The sequence below is a fragment of the Carassius carassius genome, chromosome 25, assembly GCF_963082965.1.
Source record: "Carassius carassius chromosome 25, fCarCar2.1, whole genome shotgun sequence".
NCBI classification, from domain to species: Eukaryota; Metazoa; Chordata; class Actinopteri; order Cypriniformes; family Cyprinidae; genus Carassius; species Carassius carassius.
In genome coordinates this window covers 3185372-3209429 of record NC_081779.1, presented here as the reverse complement: position 1 = coordinate 3209429, position 24058 = coordinate 3185372, and the positions used below count along the sequence as shown (strand labels likewise).

At 35.4% G+C, this 24058-nt stretch overlaps 1 protein-coding gene across 1 annotated transcript in view; it reads left to right on the top strand.

The window, feature by feature from the left end:
* Nucleotides 1-220: 220 nt before the first annotated feature.
* LOC132103914 (serine/threonine-protein phosphatase 6 regulatory ankyrin repeat subunit B-like) overlaps nucleotides 221-24058 on the top strand; it is a 72712-nt gene continuing 48874 nt past the window's right edge. Inside the window, exons 1-9 of the mRNA XM_059508992.1 lie at nucleotides 221-419; nucleotides 1492-1593; nucleotides 12722-12817; nucleotides 13450-13563; nucleotides 14533-14637; nucleotides 16018-16116; nucleotides 20969-21070; nucleotides 22042-22143; nucleotides 23350-23448. Of these exons, the coding sequence (XP_059364975.1) occupies nucleotides 282-419; nucleotides 1492-1593; nucleotides 12722-12817; nucleotides 13450-13563; nucleotides 14533-14637; nucleotides 16018-16116; nucleotides 20969-21070; nucleotides 22042-22143; nucleotides 23350-23448 (957 nt within the window). The 5' untranslated portion in view covers nucleotides 221-281. The remainder of the gene's footprint in view (nucleotides 420-1491; nucleotides 1594-12721; nucleotides 12818-13449; nucleotides 13564-14532; nucleotides 14638-16017; nucleotides 16117-20968; nucleotides 21071-22041; nucleotides 22144-23349; nucleotides 23449-24058) is intronic.

The window sequence follows — 24058 nt, the reverse complement described above, 5'->3', positions numbered from 1 at the left end:
GTGAGTCTCTTCTCTGTTGGATTTTTTCAATGGTCTTTTTTTTTTTTTTTTTTGGAATCCAGGGTAAACAGGAGGAACTCAAGGCGGAGTTTGCAAACTTTAACCCGCCGCAGACAGTCGGAGAAATGTGCGCTTTATATCTCTTAACAAGAGGAAGGAACCGCTAGATCCGCCCCTGCTGCAGATCCGCCTGGGTCTTGTCTTTTAAATAATGGTGCTTTTGTTATGATGCTTACAGACCCGTGTGGTTTGATTTCTGAGAGGTTATTTTGTGGTCTTATATGATGTCAGAGAGCTCTTGTGTGTCCGGGAGCCCTCAGCCCCTGATGTCTCTGGCCCTCAGGGGAGAATGGAATGCACTGGAACAGAAACTCAAGACACTGGAGAAAGAAGATCCAGAGATCTTCCAGTTTGACGAGGTGAGATGCACTGCAGGTGCTTTTTATTGCATGTTTAAAAAATAGACTTATATAGAAAAATATATAGAGATTTATGTTTGAATTCATAATAATGTATTATGACTGTGCCATAGAAAAGTTTAGAGTACGGTATTAGGAACTAGCATTATACTTGGAGTAAAAAGTAAATAAATATAAATAATTCAAATGAACTATATATTAATTAAAATACATTAAATAATAATGCATTTTGTTATTTTAATAAATGTTTATTGTGCATATAAAATGAAACTAGACTAATTGAACTATATTAAATTAATAAAGTTTATTCTATGTGTATGTTTATTTATATTTGTGTGTATTAATAAAAATGTGTATTAATAAAATGAACGTTATTAATTTATTTAATATATTTTAACTAGTTTATATATTAGTCTTGTATTGAAATTCAAATAGAGAAAAAGTACTGTTATTAACTGAATTATTAACATGTATTAAATACATTATATATGAATAATTAAAATTAAACAAATTAAAATATATTAAATTCATAAGTGTTTATTGTGTTTATGTGTATATTTACATACACGCATAAGTTTAGTAATTTATTTAATGTTTTAATTGTTTGTTTGTTTACTTCGTCAAATTAATGTTTAATCAATAAATTAAAGTTTAGTTATTTATTTAATGTTTTAATTGTTTGTTTGTTTACTTCGTCAAATTAATGTTTAATCAATAAATTATTGTGTGTAGTATTATAAAACTGCTCTAATAATTTAATTAAAAAGAATGTGTACTTTCTCTACTTTGTAACTTGTCACAAATATAATGGATCTGTTATGTGTTTTTAGCAAATAATAAAAATAATAATTATTATTTTTTCTTATTTTATGTTCTTAAAATCATCACAGTTCTGTGCTCATGCAGTGTTCAAGATGCTATATTAAAAAATATATATATATTGTATCTGTATGTTCAAGATGTTTAAACTGATTTCCCTCTTGTGTAATCCAAACACTTCAGCTCTGAATATAAGCACAATTCTGTATAATTTCTCTCTGCAGTGAAATAATGTTCCCTTGTTCTCCCGCAGGAGTCTGGATTGAGCCTCCTGATGGTCGCGGTGCGAGAGAGCCATATGTCTATCGTTGAAAGGTTGCTGGAACTGGGGGTCAATCCAAGTGACAAAACAAAGGTAGGAGTTTGCCATCGTCTGGAATCATGTCTCAACTTAAATAACTCCCACTCCTCTGAAACAAAACCAGCACTCGCCGCTCAATGCAGATGATGTTCATTAGTAGCAGGCAATCAAGCTTTTAATGAAAATGGTTCAGTTGTTTAAATAAGACTAGATTTTCTGAATCAAAGCTGCTAGGTTGTTTGCTAAAATCACCCTCAAAAATGCAAATTGTGCAAAAAAAAGTGTCCTTACCCTTAGGTCGTCTAAGATATAGAATAGTTTCTTTCTTTTTCTGGACAGATTTGGAGAAATGTTGCATTCCATCACTTGCTCATCAATGGATGCTCTGCAGTGAATGGGTGCCATCAGAATGAGAGTCCAAATAGCTGATAAAAACATCACAATAATCCACAAGTAATCCACATCACTCCAGTCCATCAGTTAACATCTGGATAAGCAAAAAACTGCATGTTTGTAAGAAACAACTCATTAACTTTAAACTGTGGCTTCTGGCTAAAATGCGAGTCAACTATCTAGAATCTTGATTTCTCCAGTGAAATAGTCCTCTTGTCTGAATCAGGAGAAAGATCTGCACAGATAAATCATTGTTTACCAGGAAAACAGTCCAAAATAGTTCTAAACAAATATGTTGATGGATTTTGATGAGAGACAACAGGAGATTTACTTTTTTTAAATTGGAGGAAGCAGGGCCGCATTAAGACTATAAGGGGCCCCTGGGCTTTACCTCTTGAGGGGCCCTTCAAGGGCTCGACAATAAGGACTGCCCGATTTCCCGAGGCTAGTGTGAATGACGCTCGGGACAGTAGACGGAATGGTCACTTACCCGATTGGGCCAGTGCTGTAGGGTGTGCGTTATATGTAGTTATTGTTGATTTAACGATCTGATATTATCGAGTATGCATCTCACTTTACAAAAAAACTAAGAAAAAAACACCCATTCTGTGCACGCATGCACTACGTGACGTAGTCTAGTAGGTTAGACTTGAACACGTGATTTAATCTTAATGCCTCAGAATTCCAATATGCCCCTGTATATATTTCATAGCAGTTGAGTATACTTAGATGTTCTGAAGATTATTGTAGGAAGTACTAAAGAAGAATTTTAGTATATAAAGAAAGTAAAGAGTATAAAGTGCACAAAAATATAGAACTTTAAGTACATGGAAGTGTACTTTTTCACTTGGGTATCACTATCAAGGAGTTCATTATTTTGATAGACTATCATATAGCCTACTGCTGCCAGCCTGCTAGTATATAACAACCAACCTGTAAATGGCGGTGATTCGGATGATGTTAGTTTCGGATTTTTTTTTAACAAACTGTTCTGACGTTCTACTTTATCTTGTGCTGTTTTCTTTTTTGCTAACCACTTTCATACGAGACTTTGCCGTTACATTAGATTAGCTTTTAGATTAGTTATTTTCATCATTAGAATAGGCGGCAATTATCTTATAAAGAATTCAACGTATGTAACGTGAGTTCGATACAGGCCAATAATAATGCAGGATTCATTGAGTGAGAGGGTTTCATTGACACTTCTCGAGCAGGACTTGCAACAAGACCAGCGCGGGAGGGATTTTTCCGTACCGCTCCCGCAAAAATATATATTAGCCTATTTCGTCCCGCTCCCGCCCGTGAAATCCCGCGGGTAAACGTATAGTAGTTTTTTTTTTAAAATACATTGCATATTCTTCCTGCTACTCTGAAATTTTTTCACTAGCTCCCCTGTTGAATATACATTTTAAAAAGAAACGGAAATGTAAATAAAAAATATGCCTATAATAATTAGGCTATATAGCCTATAAATTATATAATAATAATAAACCTGGATTTATTTCATGTTCAAAGGAAAAGTATGGAGCCTGAGCAAATCCTTCAAACATTTAACAAAAAATATCCCTATTCCTCAATAACAAAATAGACCAATATTAAATATTTAGCTAAATAAATAAATAAATAATAATAAACTGAATTGACAAAAAAAAAAAAATAAAATAACAAAAAAAAAACTGTACGACTACTTAATGTGCTCATGCAGGAATAGCATGTCGTTCACTGATGAGAGCTTCAGATTAATCCGTCTCTGCTCCAGTATGCGCAAATACTGATGGTGCGCTAGCTGGAATGCAAAGTAGCCTACATGGCATGTTACTTTGCTTAATCTCGGAAATTCGTCTTCTCCACCACTGGAGGACATTATCCGGTCTGTGTGCTTCTAATCCATCCAACTTGACCTTTAAATATCTCGCTATTTCGGAATCGAATTACACGTCCCTGTCTATGGTATCATCACCATCCTCCCATTACGCAAAGTCTATTTTACTTTATTTTATAATAAATAAAGGTTTATTTGTTTATAGTTATTTTATTTTGTTAGATGTTTCCACTTTGCGGGAATCCCGCAAATAATTTTATTTTCCCTCAACCCGCACACAATAATATCTTGTAGCTAATATCTTCACAATAATAACTCCCGCGGGAGTCACGTCGGTCTCTACTTGCAACGCCCGCACGTGCATTCAAAGCAAAGCGATAAAGCGTAATTTTAAAGGGACAGCAATGAATTATAAAATCCGATTACAATATTTTCCGGCATCATCGGAAGCCCGTGCATTAATGCGGCCCAGGGAGGAGGTGTTATTATGGATTATGGACTGGTATTTTAGCCGGACGCAACAGTTTGAAGTTAAAAACATCTTAATGGTGGATTTGTTTCTTACTTGTTTCTTAGCTTTTTGCTTCTTCAGATGTTAACTGATGGACTGGAGTGGTGTGGAATACTTGTGGATTATTGTGATGTTTTATCCACTGTTTGGACTCTGATTCTGATGGCACCCATTCACTGCAGAGGATCCATTGATGAGGGAGTGATGCAATGCTACATTTCCCCAAATATGTACTGATGAACAAACATCTACATCTTGGATGGCTTGAGGGTGATGAAAATTTCAGCAATTATTAATTTTATGGGTGAACTTTTCCTATTTCTCATTTTAGGTCTTTGCTCAAATCACAGTATATGATCTTATTAACTTTTTTATGCAGTCTTGAAATCTGACACATAAAGCATGTAATATTTTAGCGGTATTACAGTACGTAGGTGTCAATATCTGAGTTTGCTGAGCACTGGATGCCTGAGAGAGTAATTGCCACTCTGTGGGTGTTTAAAAGTGTAGCTCGGATCAACTGTGAGCAATAGGTTGAATCAGACAGGAAAAATAAAGAGGTGACCAAACTTGTTAGTGAGTGGGCGAGAGAGTTTTACAGGAAATCTGTCCGCTCGTTCAACATTTGCTGCTCTTCCAAAAACATCAGCTTTTTCATATATGTGACCCTGGAGCACAAACCCAGTCTTAAGTTACTGGGGTATATTTTTAGAAACAGCCAAAAAAAAAAAATAAAATTGTATGGGTCAAAATTACAGATTTTTCTTTTATGCCAAAATTTATGGATCCATGGAGATATTTTGTACATTTCCTACCATAAATATATCAAAACTTAATTTTTGATTGGTAATATGCATTGCTAAGAATTTATTTGGACAACTTTAAAGGTGATTTTCTCAATATTTTGATTTTTTTTTTGCACCCTCAGATTCCAGATATTCAAATAGCTGTATCTCAACTAAATATTGTCCGATCCTAACAAACCATACATCAATGACAAGCTTATTTAAAAATTTACTTAAGACTGGTTTTGTGGTCCAATGTTCATATTGAAATGAATACTTTTATTCAGCAAGGATGCATTCAATTGATAAAAAGCAACAGTAACGACATTTATGAACGCTGTTCTTTTGAACTTTCTCATCAAAGAATCCTGGACAAAATAGAATACATCAGGGTTTTCTCAAAAATATGAAGAAGCACAACTGTTTTCAACATTGATGATAATCAGAAATGTTTTTTGAGCAGCGAATCACCATATTAGAATGATTTCAGAAGGATCGTTTGACACTGAAGACTGGAGGAATAAATTACATTTTACAACATATCCACATACAGTAGAAACAACTATTTTAAATGATAATAATATTTCACAATATTACAGTTTGTACTGTACTTTTTTAATCAAAACAAAGCAGTCTGGGTGAGCAGAAGAGACTTATTTTAAAATATATCAATAAACTTTCCAATCCCAAACCAGTGTATTTGCTTAGTCCCTTTATTAGCATATTTCCTTGTCTTATTGTAAGCAAAAGCTATACGATTTATTTAAAACCCCATGTGCTTTGCAGCTTAGATAATTTGGCCTTGGGAGAATTTGATGAGAAATGTTTAAGGTCGACTGATATCACAGTTTGAGACATTTCAATTTTTTTCTGAAACTCCTGAGGAGATGCTCAAGAAGAGAGCTTGAGCAAATTTCCATTTGTTTCATTGAATTTTTATTCTGTCTAGGAGAAACAATTGGTAACTTTTGAATTAATCTAATTTCCTAATGAGATAAGAACGTTTCAGTTCAGAAGAAAATGTAACGAAGGAATGTCTGTCTTTTGAACTCTCAAACTGACTCAAATGATTTGCGATCCCCAAACTGACTCAAATGATTTGCGATCCCCAAACTGACTCAAATGATTTGCGATCCCGCTCCGAGCTCCCAAAATGACTAAAATGATTTGCAAACCCGCTTTGAACTCCCAAACTGACTCAAATGATTCACAATCCGAAGTTCCCATCCAAATCAAATGACACCGCCAGCGCTACTATTGGCTTAGTTCTCTAATTGCATAACATTTACTGATTTTAAGGTACGAAAAGTATACTGTTAACAAATAAAATATCAATATTTCCACGTCGAAACATCCACGAACATAACCAGGTGAGCAGATCACTCTCTCACTATTTGATTGCTCTAGTCTTTATCCACTCATCATCATCATCCACCAATCAGAACACACGAGAACTCTTTGACCACAGCTGCTGTGCTTCAAAAGCTCTTGCAGCAGCTCAACACTGGTTTTCTCTGAGGTGGTCGGATCACATCAGATTGTGGTTAATCTTACAGATCATGACTTATATCTACTCTTCCTCTCCCTGCAGTCTGGTAATATAAAGATTCCTCCTTTGAACTCCCACCTCTTCTGCGGGTTTATTGTTCTGGGTGTGAATTTGGGCTCCTGGGGTCTCAAAGAAACATTTTCAATCTCCAAGGTGAACGTTATGACAACACACTCTTAGAAAAAAAGGGTTCATTGAGGTTCTATTTAGAACCATATAGGGTTCTTTACTCAACTCCAAAGAACCTTTTATGCTAAAAAGGTTCTATAATGACAAGAAAGAACCCTTTTGGCACAAAGGTTCTTTAGGCTATTATTCATTCATATATTACATTATTCTGCAACATTTTGTATTTGTAATTAAATTATTGTTTGTAGTAACTTAATATCACATTTTAATCATGCTGATTTTTGGAGAAAAACTGAAATGGCACTCTTCGTGTGATATTGATTAACTACATAAAATGATAAATTTTCTAACCCCCGTATCTTGAATTTTGTGATCATTCACATGCATTCATAAATGCATTTGAATAGACCGAATAATGCAGTGAAAGAACGCACTCAAAATGCACACGCGCACTAGTATGACTTCATCATGTAACTTTACTTTAGCCTAGATGCGTGCACTTTTTAGGCACGATTTGTTTAGTTTTTGAATATACTTGATACTGTTAAAAGGCACATTAAAACAAAAAAATACGAGTTCACATATCACACCTCAACACGCTTGGAAAACGTAATTAGAACTAGCTACTAAATTAGTTAAAAATGCCCATCCATATACAGCTATGATTCGTGAACCCCAAACTGACTCAAATGATTTGCGAACCCGCTTTGAACTCCCGAACTGATTCAAATTATTTGCGATCCCCAAACTGACTCAAATGATTCGGGAACCCGCTCCGAACTCCTGAACTGACTCAAATCATTCGTGATCCCGTATCGAACTCCCGAACTGATTCAAATGATTCGCGATCCCCAAACTGACTCAAATGATTCGCGAACCCGCTGTGAACTCCCGAACTGACTCAAATGATTCGAGAACCCGCTCCGAGCTCCCGAACTGATTCAAATGATTCGCGATCCCCAAACTGACTCAAATGATTCGCGAACCCGCTGTGAACTCCCGAACTGACTCAAATGATTCGCGAACCCGCTCCGAACTCCCGAACTGATTCAAATGATTCGCGATCCCCAAACGGACTCAAATGATTCGCGAACCCGCTTTGAACTCCCGAACTGACTCAAATGATTCGCGAACCCGCTCCGAACTCCCGAACTGATTCAAATGATATGTGATCCCCAAACTGACTCAAATGATTCGCGAACCCGCTCCGAGCTCCCGAACTGATTCAAATGATTCGCGATCCCCAAACTGACTCAAATGATTCGCGAACCCGCTCCGAACTCCCGAACTGACTCAAATGTGATGATGAATCAGAGTGCAGAATCTGTGAGATATTACTGTAAAGTATTGCAGTGCTGTGAATGTGAGTGTCACAGTGAGAACTCGGAGGTTAGTTTCATTCTTGTTGGGTGTCTTTACGTGTTGCTCCTCATCTGTGGTGCCTTTTGCAAGCTGTATTTACAAAGGGAACATGCAGTGAAGAAAATGTGGTGTTGGATTTACTTTGAAACATTTTTCACTCAGAAATTGCTAGTAAATTTCACAAAAAAAAATACAAAGAAATGGAAAGTAATACATTTAATTAAATATAATTTTTTATATTTTTATATATTTTCTTGCCAAATGTATTTCAGTAATCTTTGTTTATTTACAACTTTTTAAAAAAGTACAGTGTAGGACAATAATAATTAGCTTTTTTAAGTTTAATCAAATGAAGTCATAAAACAGTCATGTAATTAGTCTTAAAATTTAATCAATTGAAAAAAGCTTTTTTTTTTTTTTTTGGCAAACAGAGTGACCAACAACAGAGGTTAGCTGTTATATTAAAACATGGAAAAAAAATAACTGTGCATATTTCAAAAAAATTTTTTTTGGATATGCATAATAATAATAATAATAATAATAATAAAATTATTATTATTGTTATGCATATCCAAAAAGTATCGTGCACTGACGAAAATTTGGTGTAGCATTTAATTTAAATACATTTTTTACTCAGGAATTGCTAGTTTCACAAATAATTATAAAGAAATGGTAAGTTTTAACTAAATGTTCAACACATTTAATTAAATTTTAAATTTTGAAGTAAGAAAGCTGAAATATTATTATTAAAAAAAACAATTTCACCATATAATCAATAATTAATAAATGTTTTAATTATATTTCTGTGTAAAGTTGCTATAATGTCGTGGGTGAATAGTGAGGGATTTCTAGGTGTTTTTGTAGCATTGTTTGGCTGAAATGTTGTTTCCACTCAGCATCTTTTTTGTATTTGTGTTTTGACGCTTCACTGAGCTGCATTTTAATTTTATGTTGTTTTGTTTCGTAGCTCATTGGTACCTTTTAGTGTCCATAACTTTTGTTTCAGGGGACAAGTCTGTACTCAAGGTTCTCCAAAACCCTTTTCACTAAAAGATCCTCTGCATTGTATCCAGATTAGGGATAAATCGGCTGTAATAATTTAGAAATCCCAGAATTGAATGAAGTTGTGTGAGGTTCTTTGGTGCAGGTGCATGCATGATTGCCCTGACCTTTCCATGTGAATTATGAAGACCCTGAGCATCAATGATATGCCACAAGTACTTCATTGAGTCTTTAAAGAACTAACACTTCTCACGCAGGACACATAGCCCAAATTCATCCGGATGAGTAAGGACTGCATCCACATTTTTGAGATGTTGCTCATCATGTGACCCGGTCACTAGTATATTGTCTAGGTAGCAGTGCACGTAAGAGAGGCCTTGTCAAATCTGATCCATTGCCCTTTGGAAAATTGCAGGTGCCGATGCAATCCCAAAAGGTAATTTATAGGCACTTACGTGAGCTTTCCGTCACGGGCATTTGTAGGTATGCATTTGAAAAATCTAACTTAGTGAAGTGCTGGCCCCCTGCTAATGATGTGAATAAATCATCTATTTGTGGAATGGGGTAATGCTCCACACAGAGGGCAGTATTCACTGTTAGCTTAAAATCTCCACAAATCCTCACATCCCTGTACCTTTTAACTATGGGCACAATCAATGTGGCCCAATCACTGCATGTCACAGGGGAGATGACCCCCAGCTCCAATAGTCGATTTATATTGGCCTCTACTTTTGGCTTCATAGTATAGGGGATATTGCACACTTGGCAAAATCGTGGCTGAGACTGTGGCCTGAGGGACATTGTGGCTTCAATACCTTTTAATAAGCCCAATCCTTTCCTAAATTTTTTTTGTGTTTTGATAGCACTGTCTCAAGTGCATCCTTTTACACACTCTTAATTTCACTCCAGTTCAACCTGATTTTCTTGAGCCACTCTCTGCCGAATAGAGGTGGGGCACTTCCTTCCACTACATAAAGTGGTAATTTAGCTTTTTCTATGTTAATTTTCACTTAAACTTCGATAACCCCTACTGAAGACAACACTTATCCTGTATATGTTTTCAGGATCACATCAGTTGTGCACAGCGGTTCATGAGCTAATTGTGCATTGTAAAGTTTGCTTGAAATTAGAGAGGCAGCCGCTCCCTTGTCTAATTCCATTTCAATAATTTCTCCTTCTACCTTTGTTTTAAGAAGAATGTGGGACAATTCCTCCTTTTTAGTCATCGAATGCAGTGCAAGCTCCGTATCTGTAGTGTCATCACTAGATGAGTCCTTCACATCCATCTGATGCACTTTCTTTTTCTGCTGGAAATATTTCAACCTCTTTGACTTGGCCTTACTACATTCAGTCATGTGTTTCCCTTTAATTCTGCATACTCTGGAAATGTGTCCTTTTTTACCACAATTGTGGCACTGTTGCTCTTTGAAATAACAGTCTTTCTCATTATGGTCTGTTCTTCCACAACGGTAGCATTTATTTCCTCCTTTCTCTTTCAAGGACAGTGTATGCACTTTCAAAGAGCTACTTAACTGTTGAGATTCCCTCACAGCTGTTTCCACAGACACTGCAATCTCCACTGCCTTTTGAAACATGAGAGCTGCTTTTGTCAATAGCCACTTCTGTACAGACTCCGTTATCAGCCCAAACACAAAGCGATCACGCAGTGCATTTTGCAAATGCATCCCAAATTCACTGTGTTCACTCATACTGTGCTACTATCTCTGTTTCATGCTGACAGCGGTTATAAAATCTAAATCACCAGTTTCGGTGAGAAATGGTCTTTCAAAACAGTCACAGTATCATCACATGTCTTCGCACCGGCTTATCGGTGGTTATCAAGCTCTGCAGCAGTCCGTATGTAGATGAACCCGTTACACTAAGCAACACCATGACTCATTTCTCATCTGCAATATCGCTTGCAAAAACGAATTTGTCAAACCTTTCTTTATATGTAGCCCGCTGTTCAGCAGACTCATCAAAGACATCCATATGACCAATAAACACAGCCATTTCGTTGGGTATTGTTCTACGAGTTCACTACATACATCCAATCAAATAATACAGTAGCCAGACAAATCAGGCGTTCGGAAAAAGAAAAAAACAATCCTCATCACCAATATGTTATATTTGGCAGATGCTTTTATCCAAAGCAACTTACAGTGCATTCAGGTTATACATTTTTTTTTTTTACCTAACATGTGTTCTCTGGGAATCAAACCCACAACCTTTTGCACTGCTAATACAATGCTTTACCACTGACCCACAGGAACACAGATCTTATCTGTTATATAACATGAAATACACTTAGACGAGTGCGGTGTCAACTCACTTCTAATTTACTTAAAACTCTGAAGTCTTTTTTTTCATTGATAACATAACATAGACACACAGGAGTGATCTTAAGAGCCTCCTATGCGCTGAAACATTAAGTGCATACATCACATTTCTCTCACATCCAAAAACACACTTAGTTGGTGACATTGTTGATTTCGTGGTCTAAAATCAAAATTATAATTTCTTCTCAAGCAAGTCCTGTGCAGTGCTGCCGATTGAAGCACATTGATGGGTTTTATGTGTGCGTGTGCTCTTCCTGGAGAAATGCCCATACAAGGAATGCCACCCTTCATGAAGAGACGTACTGGCACAGAAATACATCCAACTCATTTTTATTTAACTTTGGCCGGAACTTTTTAACTCTGTAAATTAATCAGAATGCATAAAATAGCATTTGACCCCCCCTCCCCCTTTAAAAATATATTTAAATATAATGCATCACTGGTAAATAAAAGTATACATTTCTGTAAAAAAAAAGCTTCTGCAAAAGCTTCTGCAACAGCTAACAGTAGCATTAGCATGTTCCCTACTGTAAACAGCTGAAATTGCAGTCCTGGTTAACATTTCTCTCTTGACAGGATGGCTATCCCGCTGGAATGTGGCTAACACTTGGCTATCCCGCTGGAATGTCTGTCTAGCTGCGCATGTGTGTAAAGGCAATTCACTGAACCATTGGAGTCATTTTGTGTCAGTGACTCTAAGCTTGGTTAACCTCTACAAGCATTATAGTTTTACCCTTGACAGTCTGAGACACAAACTCTTTTGGTAACAGACAATGAGGTCAATAGGGCACAGGACAAAAATGTCTTCCTTGACATTATTACAACATTTATCAGAAATGATCACAACGTACCATTGCATTTGATTTACTCTTCCTTTTATCAAAAGCACTCATAACCCTCAAACACTCCTAACATTTGATAGATTAAATATATAAACTACAGGTCAAAAGTTTGGGATCGATAAGATTTTAAAATGTTGTTTGAAAGTCTCTTCTGCTCACCAAGGCAGCAGTTATTTGATCCATAATACAGTAAAAAATTTTAAGTATTATTTACAATTAAATAAAATAAATATATGTGGAATTTTGTAAAATGTAAACCTTTGATCAAATCTGAAAGTTCAGCATCATTTCTACAGAAAAAAAAGAAGTAGCGTTAAAAGGAATACATCTTGACTGATATTTTGAGCTCAGTATACAACTAATGACAACTCACACTAAAACAAATATTACACTTTTTTTTGTTTTAATAATATGTAATGTATGAATTTATAATGTTTTTATTTATCAGGATGGTAGATCAGCATTACACATCGCTGCAGCTCACTCCAAAGAAGAGATCGTCAAACTACTGGCGAGTAAAACTGATCCCAATTTACCAGCGGGGGTAAGATGTTCAGTTTACTTTTATTTTCACTCAATCACATTCAGCTCATATTGAGATGTGTTTTTGTGTGGGGGAAAAAACAAACAAACTGGTACAAATGTTCCTAATAGTTTTTTTTTTTTTACCTGCATAGGTTATTTAATTGCATTAAACATTTAACTAAAAGTTTGTCAAATGTCTGTTTCGTAGCCTTCAGGCACACATTTCTTGCACATTTTTAATCATGTAAATCACATTATATTATCGTAAAACAGTCTTTTAATGTGATTATTTAGTGACCTCTGAATGCATGATCGTGACCAATAACTTGGGTCTCAGAAAACATTTCCTGTCTTTACTGGAAATAGGCACAACTATGCAGTTGATTATGTTAACAGTCTTCACTTGAGTTTATCTTACTGAGTGTCTTTTCCCATGAATTATAACAATTGTCCAGTTGTTGTCCACAGGGAGAAAAACATTTACAACAGTTAAAACATTTTGTGTGTGAATCTCATGAGGTTAACATTGTACTCACTGTATGTCAAATAATACCTCAGTATTATTGTGTCCAAAAACACATGAATTACATCACACTTTTTTATAGTATTTAATTCTCACACTGATTTAATTGAATTCCCATTCATGTTTAGCCCAATGATCAGTTGCCCCTGCACTATGCAGTGTCTCGACCGACCGGAGGTCTCAGAGTCACGCAAACGCTGCTCCAGTTCAGCAGCAAAGATGCCCGTCTTACACCAGACAAGGTACAAAAGCACTGATCTCCCTTATTGATTCATATATGAGAAAAATATGCCCTTCAGAAGCTTGCAAGTGAACGGTGCATTGTAGTGCCATCCCAAAGAGGCACAAAATCCTGCTGGTGGATTGACCTGCCCAACTTGATCAGAGCACCTGAGTCTTTAACCATCTTCAAGAAACGGCTGAAGACACATCTCATCCATCTACACTTGACCCTCTAAAACTAACACTCTCTATTCTATTTCTATTCTATAAATTCTAACATATAAATACACACACACCCATACACACACACACACATATATATATACACGCTTTGCAGTACTTGAAGTGGGTGTTGTTTTGCCCATTTTTGACCCCCTGAAAAAAGTATTTCCCCATTGTTGAAGCCTTGAAGAATTGATTGCCTAATCCTAACAACCCCCCCCCCTTAATCCTAACCCTTCCCCCACACCTAATCCTAACCCACCAATACTAGGGGGTAATAATCTGGCAGGGAGGAAGAATTGGGCACAACACCGGCACTTCAATATTTTAATCTTTGACATATTGCCGGTACTGAGATTAGAAATGACACTATATAGCACACTACCCAGGAGGTGGTCATTTAAAATCGGTAAACTTATGGAAAGTTCAAGGATCCAGTAAGGTAATGCATTAGTAATAAGTTTAAAACAATGCTAATGCAGAGAAAACATGGCCAATTTCATCAGAAATGGCGGAGAGAATAGTGACTCACGTCCAGATTGCAGTAAACTATTATTTTCAGCCTGTATTTGGCATAAAAGCACAAGTGTTTTATAATGAATGCTTGCTGAATGTGTTTTAGGTAATGTGCTGGTCATCGTTTTAGTGTTTCTGAATGGATCTGTATTAGGGTTGGGAGATGTCTACCAAATCTACCATTATGAGTAAGTACTAGATCTTCTTAACTACGAGATCAAATGTTCTTTGTCGTTCTCCTCTCTGTCCAGGACGGCTGCCTTCCACTACTGCTGGCTGTTGAAGCGGGGAATGTTGTGATTGTTCGGGAACTCCTCTCCAACCAATCAGAGCCACAGCTCAGAGCCGTGAAGGTGGTAAGCGTCACATGACATTCCAAACCAGGATGCATTCATGCGATCGAATCAAGTTCTTTATTTAATTTTTTTTTTACTATTTAACCACTTCAGCTGTTATTTTGATTTTTTGAGAATTAGGCATATGCAATATTGGACCCACCGGTGGGTCCCCAGAGTTGATGTGGTTAATGACTTACTGTAATGCAAAACGCCTTTTCATATTATTTCCAAACTCCATTTGTGAAGTTAGCAAAATACATGCACAAGGAATAATCAGATAAAAAGCTCTGAATGCTATGATTTAGCTGGTTTTAAGTGTCATTAGTGGACATTTACTCATCTGTTACTCAAAACGAAGCGCTTTAGTTCTTAAATACTCACTTTTTTCTTTTAGATCTTTTAAGCCCATACTCAGAATTTGTGCTCTGCATTTATCCCATCCAAGTGCACACACACACACACACACACACACACACACACAGTCAGCTGTGGCCTAATGGTTAGAGAGTCGGACTTCAAGTCTCAATGCTGACAGGAGTGAATGAACAAGCTCTCTTCCACCCTCAATACCCATGGCTGAAGTGCCCTTGAGCAAGGCACTGAATCCCAGGTGCTGGAAAAAATAGCTGCCCACTGCTCTGGGTGTGTGTTCATAGTGTGTGTATGTTCCCTACTCACTGCTGTGTGTGCACTTGGATGGGTTAATTGCTGTGCACCAATCTTGAGTATGGGTTACCATACTTGGCAAACATCACAACTTTTTTTCTCACAGCAGTAAATAGTGAACAAATGCAGTAAATAGCGCGCACACACACACACACACACACACACAGTCACACTTTATAAAGAAATAAAGATCGCATTTCAAAAAGTTTGGCATGTGTGTTTTTAAACTAGATTTTTTTTAAAGATTTTGGAGATCCTCATTTGCCTTTTACACATAATATTTAACCAGTGTTATTTTAGTGTCACAAATACAGTATTATAGTTTTTGTTCATTTAAATTCATTTTTTATTAGATTTTTTTTGTTCTCACATTTCACTTTATGCTGTCTATTTTCATTGATGTTTATTTTTTATTTTTAGTTTATTTAGTTTTATTTATATTAGTACTTAAAGGTAAATCAATAAAAAGTAAAATAAGATTTAATTTATTTTATTTCAGTTAACATTTAAATATATAATATATATTATATATAATATATATTATATTAAAAAATATATATAATTATTATTTTTGTTGTTTGTTTGTTTTTTTACCCTGCATCAAACCAAGAATCAAGACCACTATAGTCTCAAATCTGTGATTGACTATTGTTTTGAAATCATATGACCCAATTTTGCATCTCAGCATGAATATATCTGGTTTGCATTCTGATGGTTGAGTTATGTTTCCAGGCGAATGGCGACACGGCACTTCACATCTGCTGCAGACAGAAAGATGTTGAGATGGCCAAAGTCCTGGTGGAGTTTGGAGTGAATCCGGACTCTCAGAATGTAAGAAACTCTCACACACGAACACACATACATACACACACACACACACACCAACACACACACACACACACACAAACATTTTATTTAAGTCCACTTAAAACAATTTACAGGGACATAAACATTATAGATGCAGTTAAATACATGTACAGAATCATGGACCAGTGGCATGCAACAGGTCTTCACAATATTAAGCATATCGCTCAGTTGTTATGCGTATAAACACAGCGTCTCTGAAATTTTATTTTAGAGTTTTTGATATTTAAAGACTTTAGTCATAAAAACTTCCTCCATACTACACTAAAAGATGCATGCAACTTCCGAAACGAACACCTCTACACTCCTCAATGATCACAAGAACATCTGGTGTATTAGCAGACAAACATGAAAAGATTTCAGAGTTACTACTGCAATACTGAATCATGGATGAATTTACACAAGAATGTTTGCATACTCTTGCTAAAGGTGATAAATGGTTTGATATGTCTTTCACTATAAGGTTCAACCATCAACCATTCTGTTGTGGCATGCTATGTGCATTCCCTTGTAAACATGACAGCCATTCAGGATATGTGGCAGTGTTTCAGTGATCTGTTCTGTAGTATGATGCCAACAATGAGTAACATGAGTTGTAGGACACCAGATAGAAAGGATGAGTCTGCTAGGAAAACTTGTAATCTGGTTTTACAGTGAAAATGGCAGTGTCCTCACTGAGTGCAGTAGTCTTAAGAAATGAGTGAGAAACAGAGTGATCAGCGAATGGAAGACATGCAAGTTTTCCCTGTGAAGGCTCAGTACAGTCCGGTGTTGTTTTTGTTGATACTGATGTAAATCCATGAGAGTTTGCGAATTATCTGAACTGCCAATATATATCCGTACCTGTACGATTGCTAGAAGAATTGCATGCAAGTTTTCCAAGAAAGATGCAAGTTTTCCAAAACCATGGAAAGAATGAAAGGAAAGAGTAAAGATATAAGGTAGCAAGTACCCAATGCAAACCTTATTCCAAAAAAGTTGGGACACTGTACAAATTGTGAATAAAAACAGAATGCCATGATATGGAATTTTCAAATTTCAATATTTTATTCAGAATTCAACATAGATGACATATCAAATGTTTAAACTGAGAAATGCATCATTAATGCAACACTTTTTCGAAAGACATCCTGGGATTTTTAATGACCACAGAGAGTCAGGTTTAACATCTCATCCGAAGGACAGTGCTTGTTGACAGTATAGTGTCCCCATCACTATACTGGGGCGCTAAGACCCACACAGACCACAGGGTGAGCACCCCCTGCTGGCCTCACTAGTACCTCTTCCAGCAGCAACCTAGTTTTTCCAAGAAGGTCTCCCATCCAGGTACTGACCAGGCTCAGCCCTGCTTAGCTTCAGTGGGAAACCGGTCTCGGGCTCCAGGGTGATATGGCTGCCGGCTATGTGGTCTGGCATTGTCATGTTGGAAAATGCAAGGTCTTCCCTGAAAGAGACGACATCTGGATGGGAGCATATGTTGTTCTAGAACTTGGATATACATTTCAGTATCGATGGTGCCTTTCCAGATGTGTAAGCTGCCCATGCCACACACACTCATGCAACCCCATACCATCAGAGATGCAGACTTCTGAACTGAGCGGTGATAACAACTTGGGTTGTCCTTGTCCTCTTTAGTCCGAATGACATGGCGTCCCAGTTTTCCAAAAAGAACTTCAAATTTTGATTTGTCTGATCACAGAACAGTTTTCCACTTTGCCACAGTCCATTTTAAATGAGCCTTGGCGCAGAGAAAACACCTGCGCTTCTGGATCATGTTTAGATATGGCTTTAGCCAGCAATGGCGAATGGCACGGTGGATTTTGATTTCCATTACAGCAGCATTCCTGTATGTGATGCAGTGCCGTCTAAGGGCTGAAGATCACGGGCATCCAATATGGTTTTCCATCCTTGACCCTTACGCACAGAGATTGTTCCAGATTCTCTCAGTCTTTGGATGATATTATGCACTGTAGATGATGATAACTTCAAACTCTATAAATGCAATTTTTCTCTGAGATACTCCTTTCTGATATTGCCCCACTATTTTTCGCCACAGCATTGGGGGAATTGGTGATCCTCTGCCCATCTTGACTTCTGATAGACACTGTCACTCTGAAAGTCTGTTTTTACACCCAATCATGTTGCCAATTGACCTAATAAGTTGCAAATTGGTCCTCCAGCTGTTTCTTATATTTTAATTTTCCGGCCTCTTATTTCTACCTGTCCCAACTTTTTTGGAATGTGTAGCTCTCATTAAATCCAACATGAGCAAATATTTGGCATGACATTTCAAAATGTCTCACTTTCGACATTTGATATGTTATCTATATTCTATTGTGAATAAAATATACGTTTATGAGATTTGTAAATTGTTATTATTTAACTCACAATTTGTACAGTGTCCCAACTGTTTTGAAATCGGTTTGTACATGTGTTTCAAGTAAATGTTACATAGCCTGTTCAAACTTTTTTTCCCCCAAATGAAGAATGAAAATGAACTTCATTTGAAGTATATCAGGGCCTTAAATGAAAAGATTTGATCTTACTTAGGGCTTCGATAAGAAAAGACACAAGACAGTGAGTAGAGAAAAAAGGCTGATTTTGTACCCAAGGGACTTGTTCACATTTTTGGCCCCTTTTGATTGCTTTATGTCTCTATGTTAATGGTCACCCAGCATCCCCCCCCCCCCCCACAACCAGGGAAAGGAAAGAGAAGGGCAAGACAGTCTCAAAAACATCCGGGACAATTAACCCTGTATAAATAGAGACAAACATTGTGAATGCTGATCACTTTAGCCACATCCTGTGTAAATGACCTACTACTATTCTGTTATAGTTATTTATTTTAATTTAATTTAGCCTTTATTTTTACACTTTCATTTTTAATTGTAATTTAATTTATTTTTTGTATTTTTATGGGCTTTATAGTGTTATTAAAGTTAACTACTTTAATAATAAAAAAAAAAAAGAAAAAAATAAAATAAAACTTTCAGCTAGTTGCCCATGAGACATTTAATTTAGTTTAACTTAATATACTAAAATAACTCAAATTTTTTTTATAAAAAAATAATTAATTAATTATTAAAATAAATACATATTAAACATAATAAACACATAAAAAATAAAAATGACAAAAACATAAACAAAATTACTATTACATTAACTAAAATTAAAATCAAAATGGAAAATATAAAAATAAAAACTAATTCAAAATATTAATAATAATATAAAAAAACAGTATCTCAACAATTTGTCATTTTTATTGGCTTTCATTATTCTTTTATTTTTTTAAAAACTGTTTATGTTTGATTTATTTCTATTTCAGTTTTAGCTTTTAATTATTTGCAGCAATTTTAGTGCTTAAATTTAAACTAGATGAAAATTTGAAATGTTGCCTTGGTAACTAACTAAGTTACGTTCTTCATCTAATATTAATATTTTATTTCACTCAATTCAGATGTGAATCTGCCCAGAGGAAAAATGTCATTGCTTAGATGCTGCACTTTTGTAGTTAAGGAGAATAATAACGTTCATATTTTAGTCATTTTGTGGGCGAGCAAGAATCTGCCAAGAATATTCTGCATCTTTGTCACTGGTGTTTGTTATTAATTCCACATTGTTTGGTTTGTGATGTCATAACTGAACTGTGACCTGCTCAGTACATATTGAGTGTATGATGAGAAAATGTTTCTTTTCTCCCTGGGGACATGTTTGAATTGTAGCATTTAACTAAGTGGTCCAGATTTTGATTACTGATACTAGTAATAGCAATGCACAGTTTGAGACATTAGTCAGATCTTATCTGAAGCTCCGGAGGAGATTGATTTGCTCCATTTCATCTCATTGTTGTCTTGGAGAAAGAACTTTGTATGTTACAGTGATCTTTTTAAAGGAGATTTCTGTTCTCATCCAAGCAGTTGTACGTTTTCCTGTTTTAAAACTTTGTGATCCAGACTGCTGTTCACATCACTCTGGTCTCTCTTTACTTATAACACATGACAAGCAATATTTCATTTCTTTTCACATTTTTTTCTGTGTGTGTGTGTGTGCATTTCAATAGTAGAAAATTAAGATTTGTTGAAATGACCAAATCTATTTTTTACTTTATTTACTTTTGTTTAACAGAAATTATCAGTTTTTATTGCATTGCTTTGATGCCAAAATAAATCAATTTATGTCTTGTTGTTGATGACATGAATAATTAATCTCTACATTAATTCACCTTTAATTTTATTATAGCCTACTACAGTGAATTACAGTAATTTTGAATGATTTTATTAATTACATAGAATTACTGTAAAACCCAGGATTTGTTTTAAATTATTTGTAATTGATATTTTATTTTTTATTTAAATAATGATTTATTATATATATTTTTTTCGGTTAACGCTTATTTTGTTTAATTTCAAAATGAAATTACAAACATTACAAAAATGTTTTAATGGTTTTAGTTTTACTTAATGATAATAACCCGGGTAGGAACTGAATTGGAAGTTGCTTTTGATCCAAACTGAAGAAGCACTCAGATTGTGTTTCAGATTCACATTTAAGTGCTTTCTGATCAGTTATTCATCATACATTAGAGTATCTGAGTGCTTCATCTTCATAGACACACACACAGAGAGACACACACACACACACACACACACACACACACAGTGTGTCAGATTAATTGCAACATAGAGACCAATAGGGAGAAACTGAGTTTTGCAAATTTACAGATCATACGAGTCAATATTGTGCTGCTGTTTCTGTTTGATTTCTCTAAATGGAGTGGACAGAGTGAGCTAATTACCCAGCATGCCTTGTTTGTTGACAGAATGAATGGCAGACTCCTCTGCACATCGCCGCTCTGGAAGGAGACGAGAACATGCTGAAGTTTTTATACCACTGCAAGTCCAGTCCCAACATCTTAGACAAGGTGAGACAGAATACACAAAGAGAGGAAATATGCACGAGAAACAAGTATTATTGAACAGTTGATTCAATTATAAAGATGGCCCGTTTATCTACAAGATTCCCAAATGTTTTTATCAGTTGAAGCCCTTTGATGTGTATATTAATATTGTATAATACTATATACAGCTCTGGAAAACAATAGGTTTCTCAGGATTAGACGAGAGTTTGTGTAAAATGTTTATTTTTGTTTTATTCTATAAATATCTGATAACATTTTTCCAAATTTCAAATAAAGATTATGTCTTTTAGAGCATTTTTTATTGCATAAATGACAGCTGGTCAAAATAACAAATGTTTTCATTTACTGTGATTGAAAAAAATCGAGATTTCTTAACTCCTCTGAAGTTAAATCATTGGTAAACGTGTGAAAATATGGCATGCTTTTTGTTATTTTGACCAAGAATGCTCTAAATGACAACATTTTAGTTTCAGATTTTGAAGAGAGGTCATCAGTAGTGTACAGAATAAAACAAATTAAATTTCACTCAAACACATAACTATAAATCATTGACTGAGAATTGTCAAGTGGTCTTTTAATTCATTGATGTCAACATGCAGGTAAACGTATAAAATACTTCATCTTTTTCTTTTAAAGTGTTATTTATTTATTTAAAAATATATTTTTTTTAACTATTACATTTTTAGTAGCATTTTACTTTTATTTAAAATTTATTTTTATTTTATTTTAATTATCAATGTTTTATTATTTTTTCATGTTAAATCTTTGTGATTGAACAAGTTTTATTTAATTATTGTTTTATTTATTGTTTATTTAAAATTTGTATGAATTTTCAGATTTTTTTACAATTATTTTAATTTGACATTTTTATGATTGAATTCATTTTCAGTAAGCATTTAATTGTTTTTTAATTGTATTGCATTTTTGTTGCTTTTTTTGTTTTGTTTCATGTCTCTCTTTCTCTTCTGTTTCAGATGGACAGATCACCTCTGCTCATCGCCGCAGAGCAGGGACACACCAACGCAGTCGAGATCCTCACTGAGAAGTTCAAGTCATCTGTGTTAGCAAGAACAAAGGTGATCCACTTTTTAAATGGATAAAAAAAAAATCAATCAATCAATTAAGTATAAACTTCATCAACTGAACCTATGAGCTGAACCAAATGAGCTGTCCTTCACTAAGCATATTGAGGTACAAAATGAATGAGGAGCAGCTCAGATCATTTGATATTAAAAAAAATATTAAGATCTCTGACTTGTGATTGCAGATTTTTTGTGTGCAAATGTGAGCACAGTTTGAGACGTTGCTGTGAAACACATGTGAGATTACTAGAGTCTGTTTCCCAGGAGATTTTCAGAAAACGTTTCCATTTGTTTTCAAATGAATATCATTGTCTGGAATGAAAGCAACTGAAGAGATCTTGTTAGAGATGGCCCAGTGGTCAGAGGAAATAATTACAATCAAGCTGGTCAGAGTGAATCCCAAAAAGTTGGTTTCATACCGCGAATTGGGGACAAATTCCATGGACACATAGTGGACTACAAACAAAAACTGTACAAAACAAACTGCAACAATGTGCAAAGGAAGGCTGCACCAAATAAATACATTGGTTCAATTTGCAACAAGATCTCTCCTTTAGTTTTCAACAGACTGGGCTGATAAGCTCCTTATTTATAAAGGCTAGTTCCCCCTTCAGACTGTACCATATGAACAAACAGGGTCCATACATACAATACTTTACAAAGGAGAAAATAAAATAATAAAACATTACATGTACACAGAAATAACAATCTCCATAAACCCTTGAATACTTAAACACTCCATAAAAAATGAAAAAGAAAATAAAAGTAAAGAATTGTTCAGCTGTTATTCACCCTATCCCCAGACAAAACTACTAATGGTTCAGTCCAATAAGGGCATGCTAATTCTATAAAAATAAGTTTTGCTGCATGAGACTGGAAGGCTGACAGTCAAAACAAAAAGTTTGGGGGAAATTCCCACCTAAAATAAAAGGAAATTCTGACTGAAATGAAAGTATATTGTGACATTCTTTAAAAAGAACAACGGATTGAACAAAATGTTGGCCAATAATAACAACAACAACAAAACATATTATCACACTCATTTGGTACAGCCACAACAATTACACAACACCATGATGATTTAAAAGATGGTAAATGCCGGCATAATCAAATAATGATGTGTGCACACAAATGTTATGTCAGCGTGTTGCAATCTGTGAAGATGTTTCTAATGAATCTCTCCCGGATGATCCTGTACAGGATGGCAACACACTTTTGCATATCGCATCTCAGTGTGGTCACCCTGCGACCGCTCTCACAATACTGAAGAAAGGCGTCTTGCTGCACATGCCCAACAAGGTACTGGACACATCAGTGAAATTTATCTATTTTAGTTCACTGATTATCTGAAGCTTGAATGCTTGCACCCAGTTGTTCAAAATAATTGTATTTCAGCTATCAAATTGGCTTAGATGATCAAACGAAGAGAAATCAGATGTCGGATTAGCTCACATAATCACATAGCTTTTGATTCTGGATCAGACCTTTAGTATTTGTTGTTCAAAACGTTTTAATAAGTTTAAAATAAGAAATCAGATTACTGGAGTAAGAAAACACGATTGCAGTCCTTCTGCTTCAATATTCATGTTTAATTCAAAGTTACTTGCAATTTCTTTGTAGTTATTTGTAAATTTACCTGCTTGAGTTTCTGAATGAAAATAGTTTCAAAGTAAATCCTACCGTTGTGGTCTAAATTTTACATACAGTACACTTTGTAGTATCTTCAAAATGCATATGTTAACTTTTGAACGGGGTCCTTTTTATAAATTAAACGTCTCGGTTACGTATGGTAACCCTGGTTCCCTGAAGGAGGGAACGGAGACGCCACGTCGGTGACCGACGAATATGGGATATCGCTTCGATAGACCAATCTACTTCGAGTGTAAACTAAACGAGCCAATGCACATTG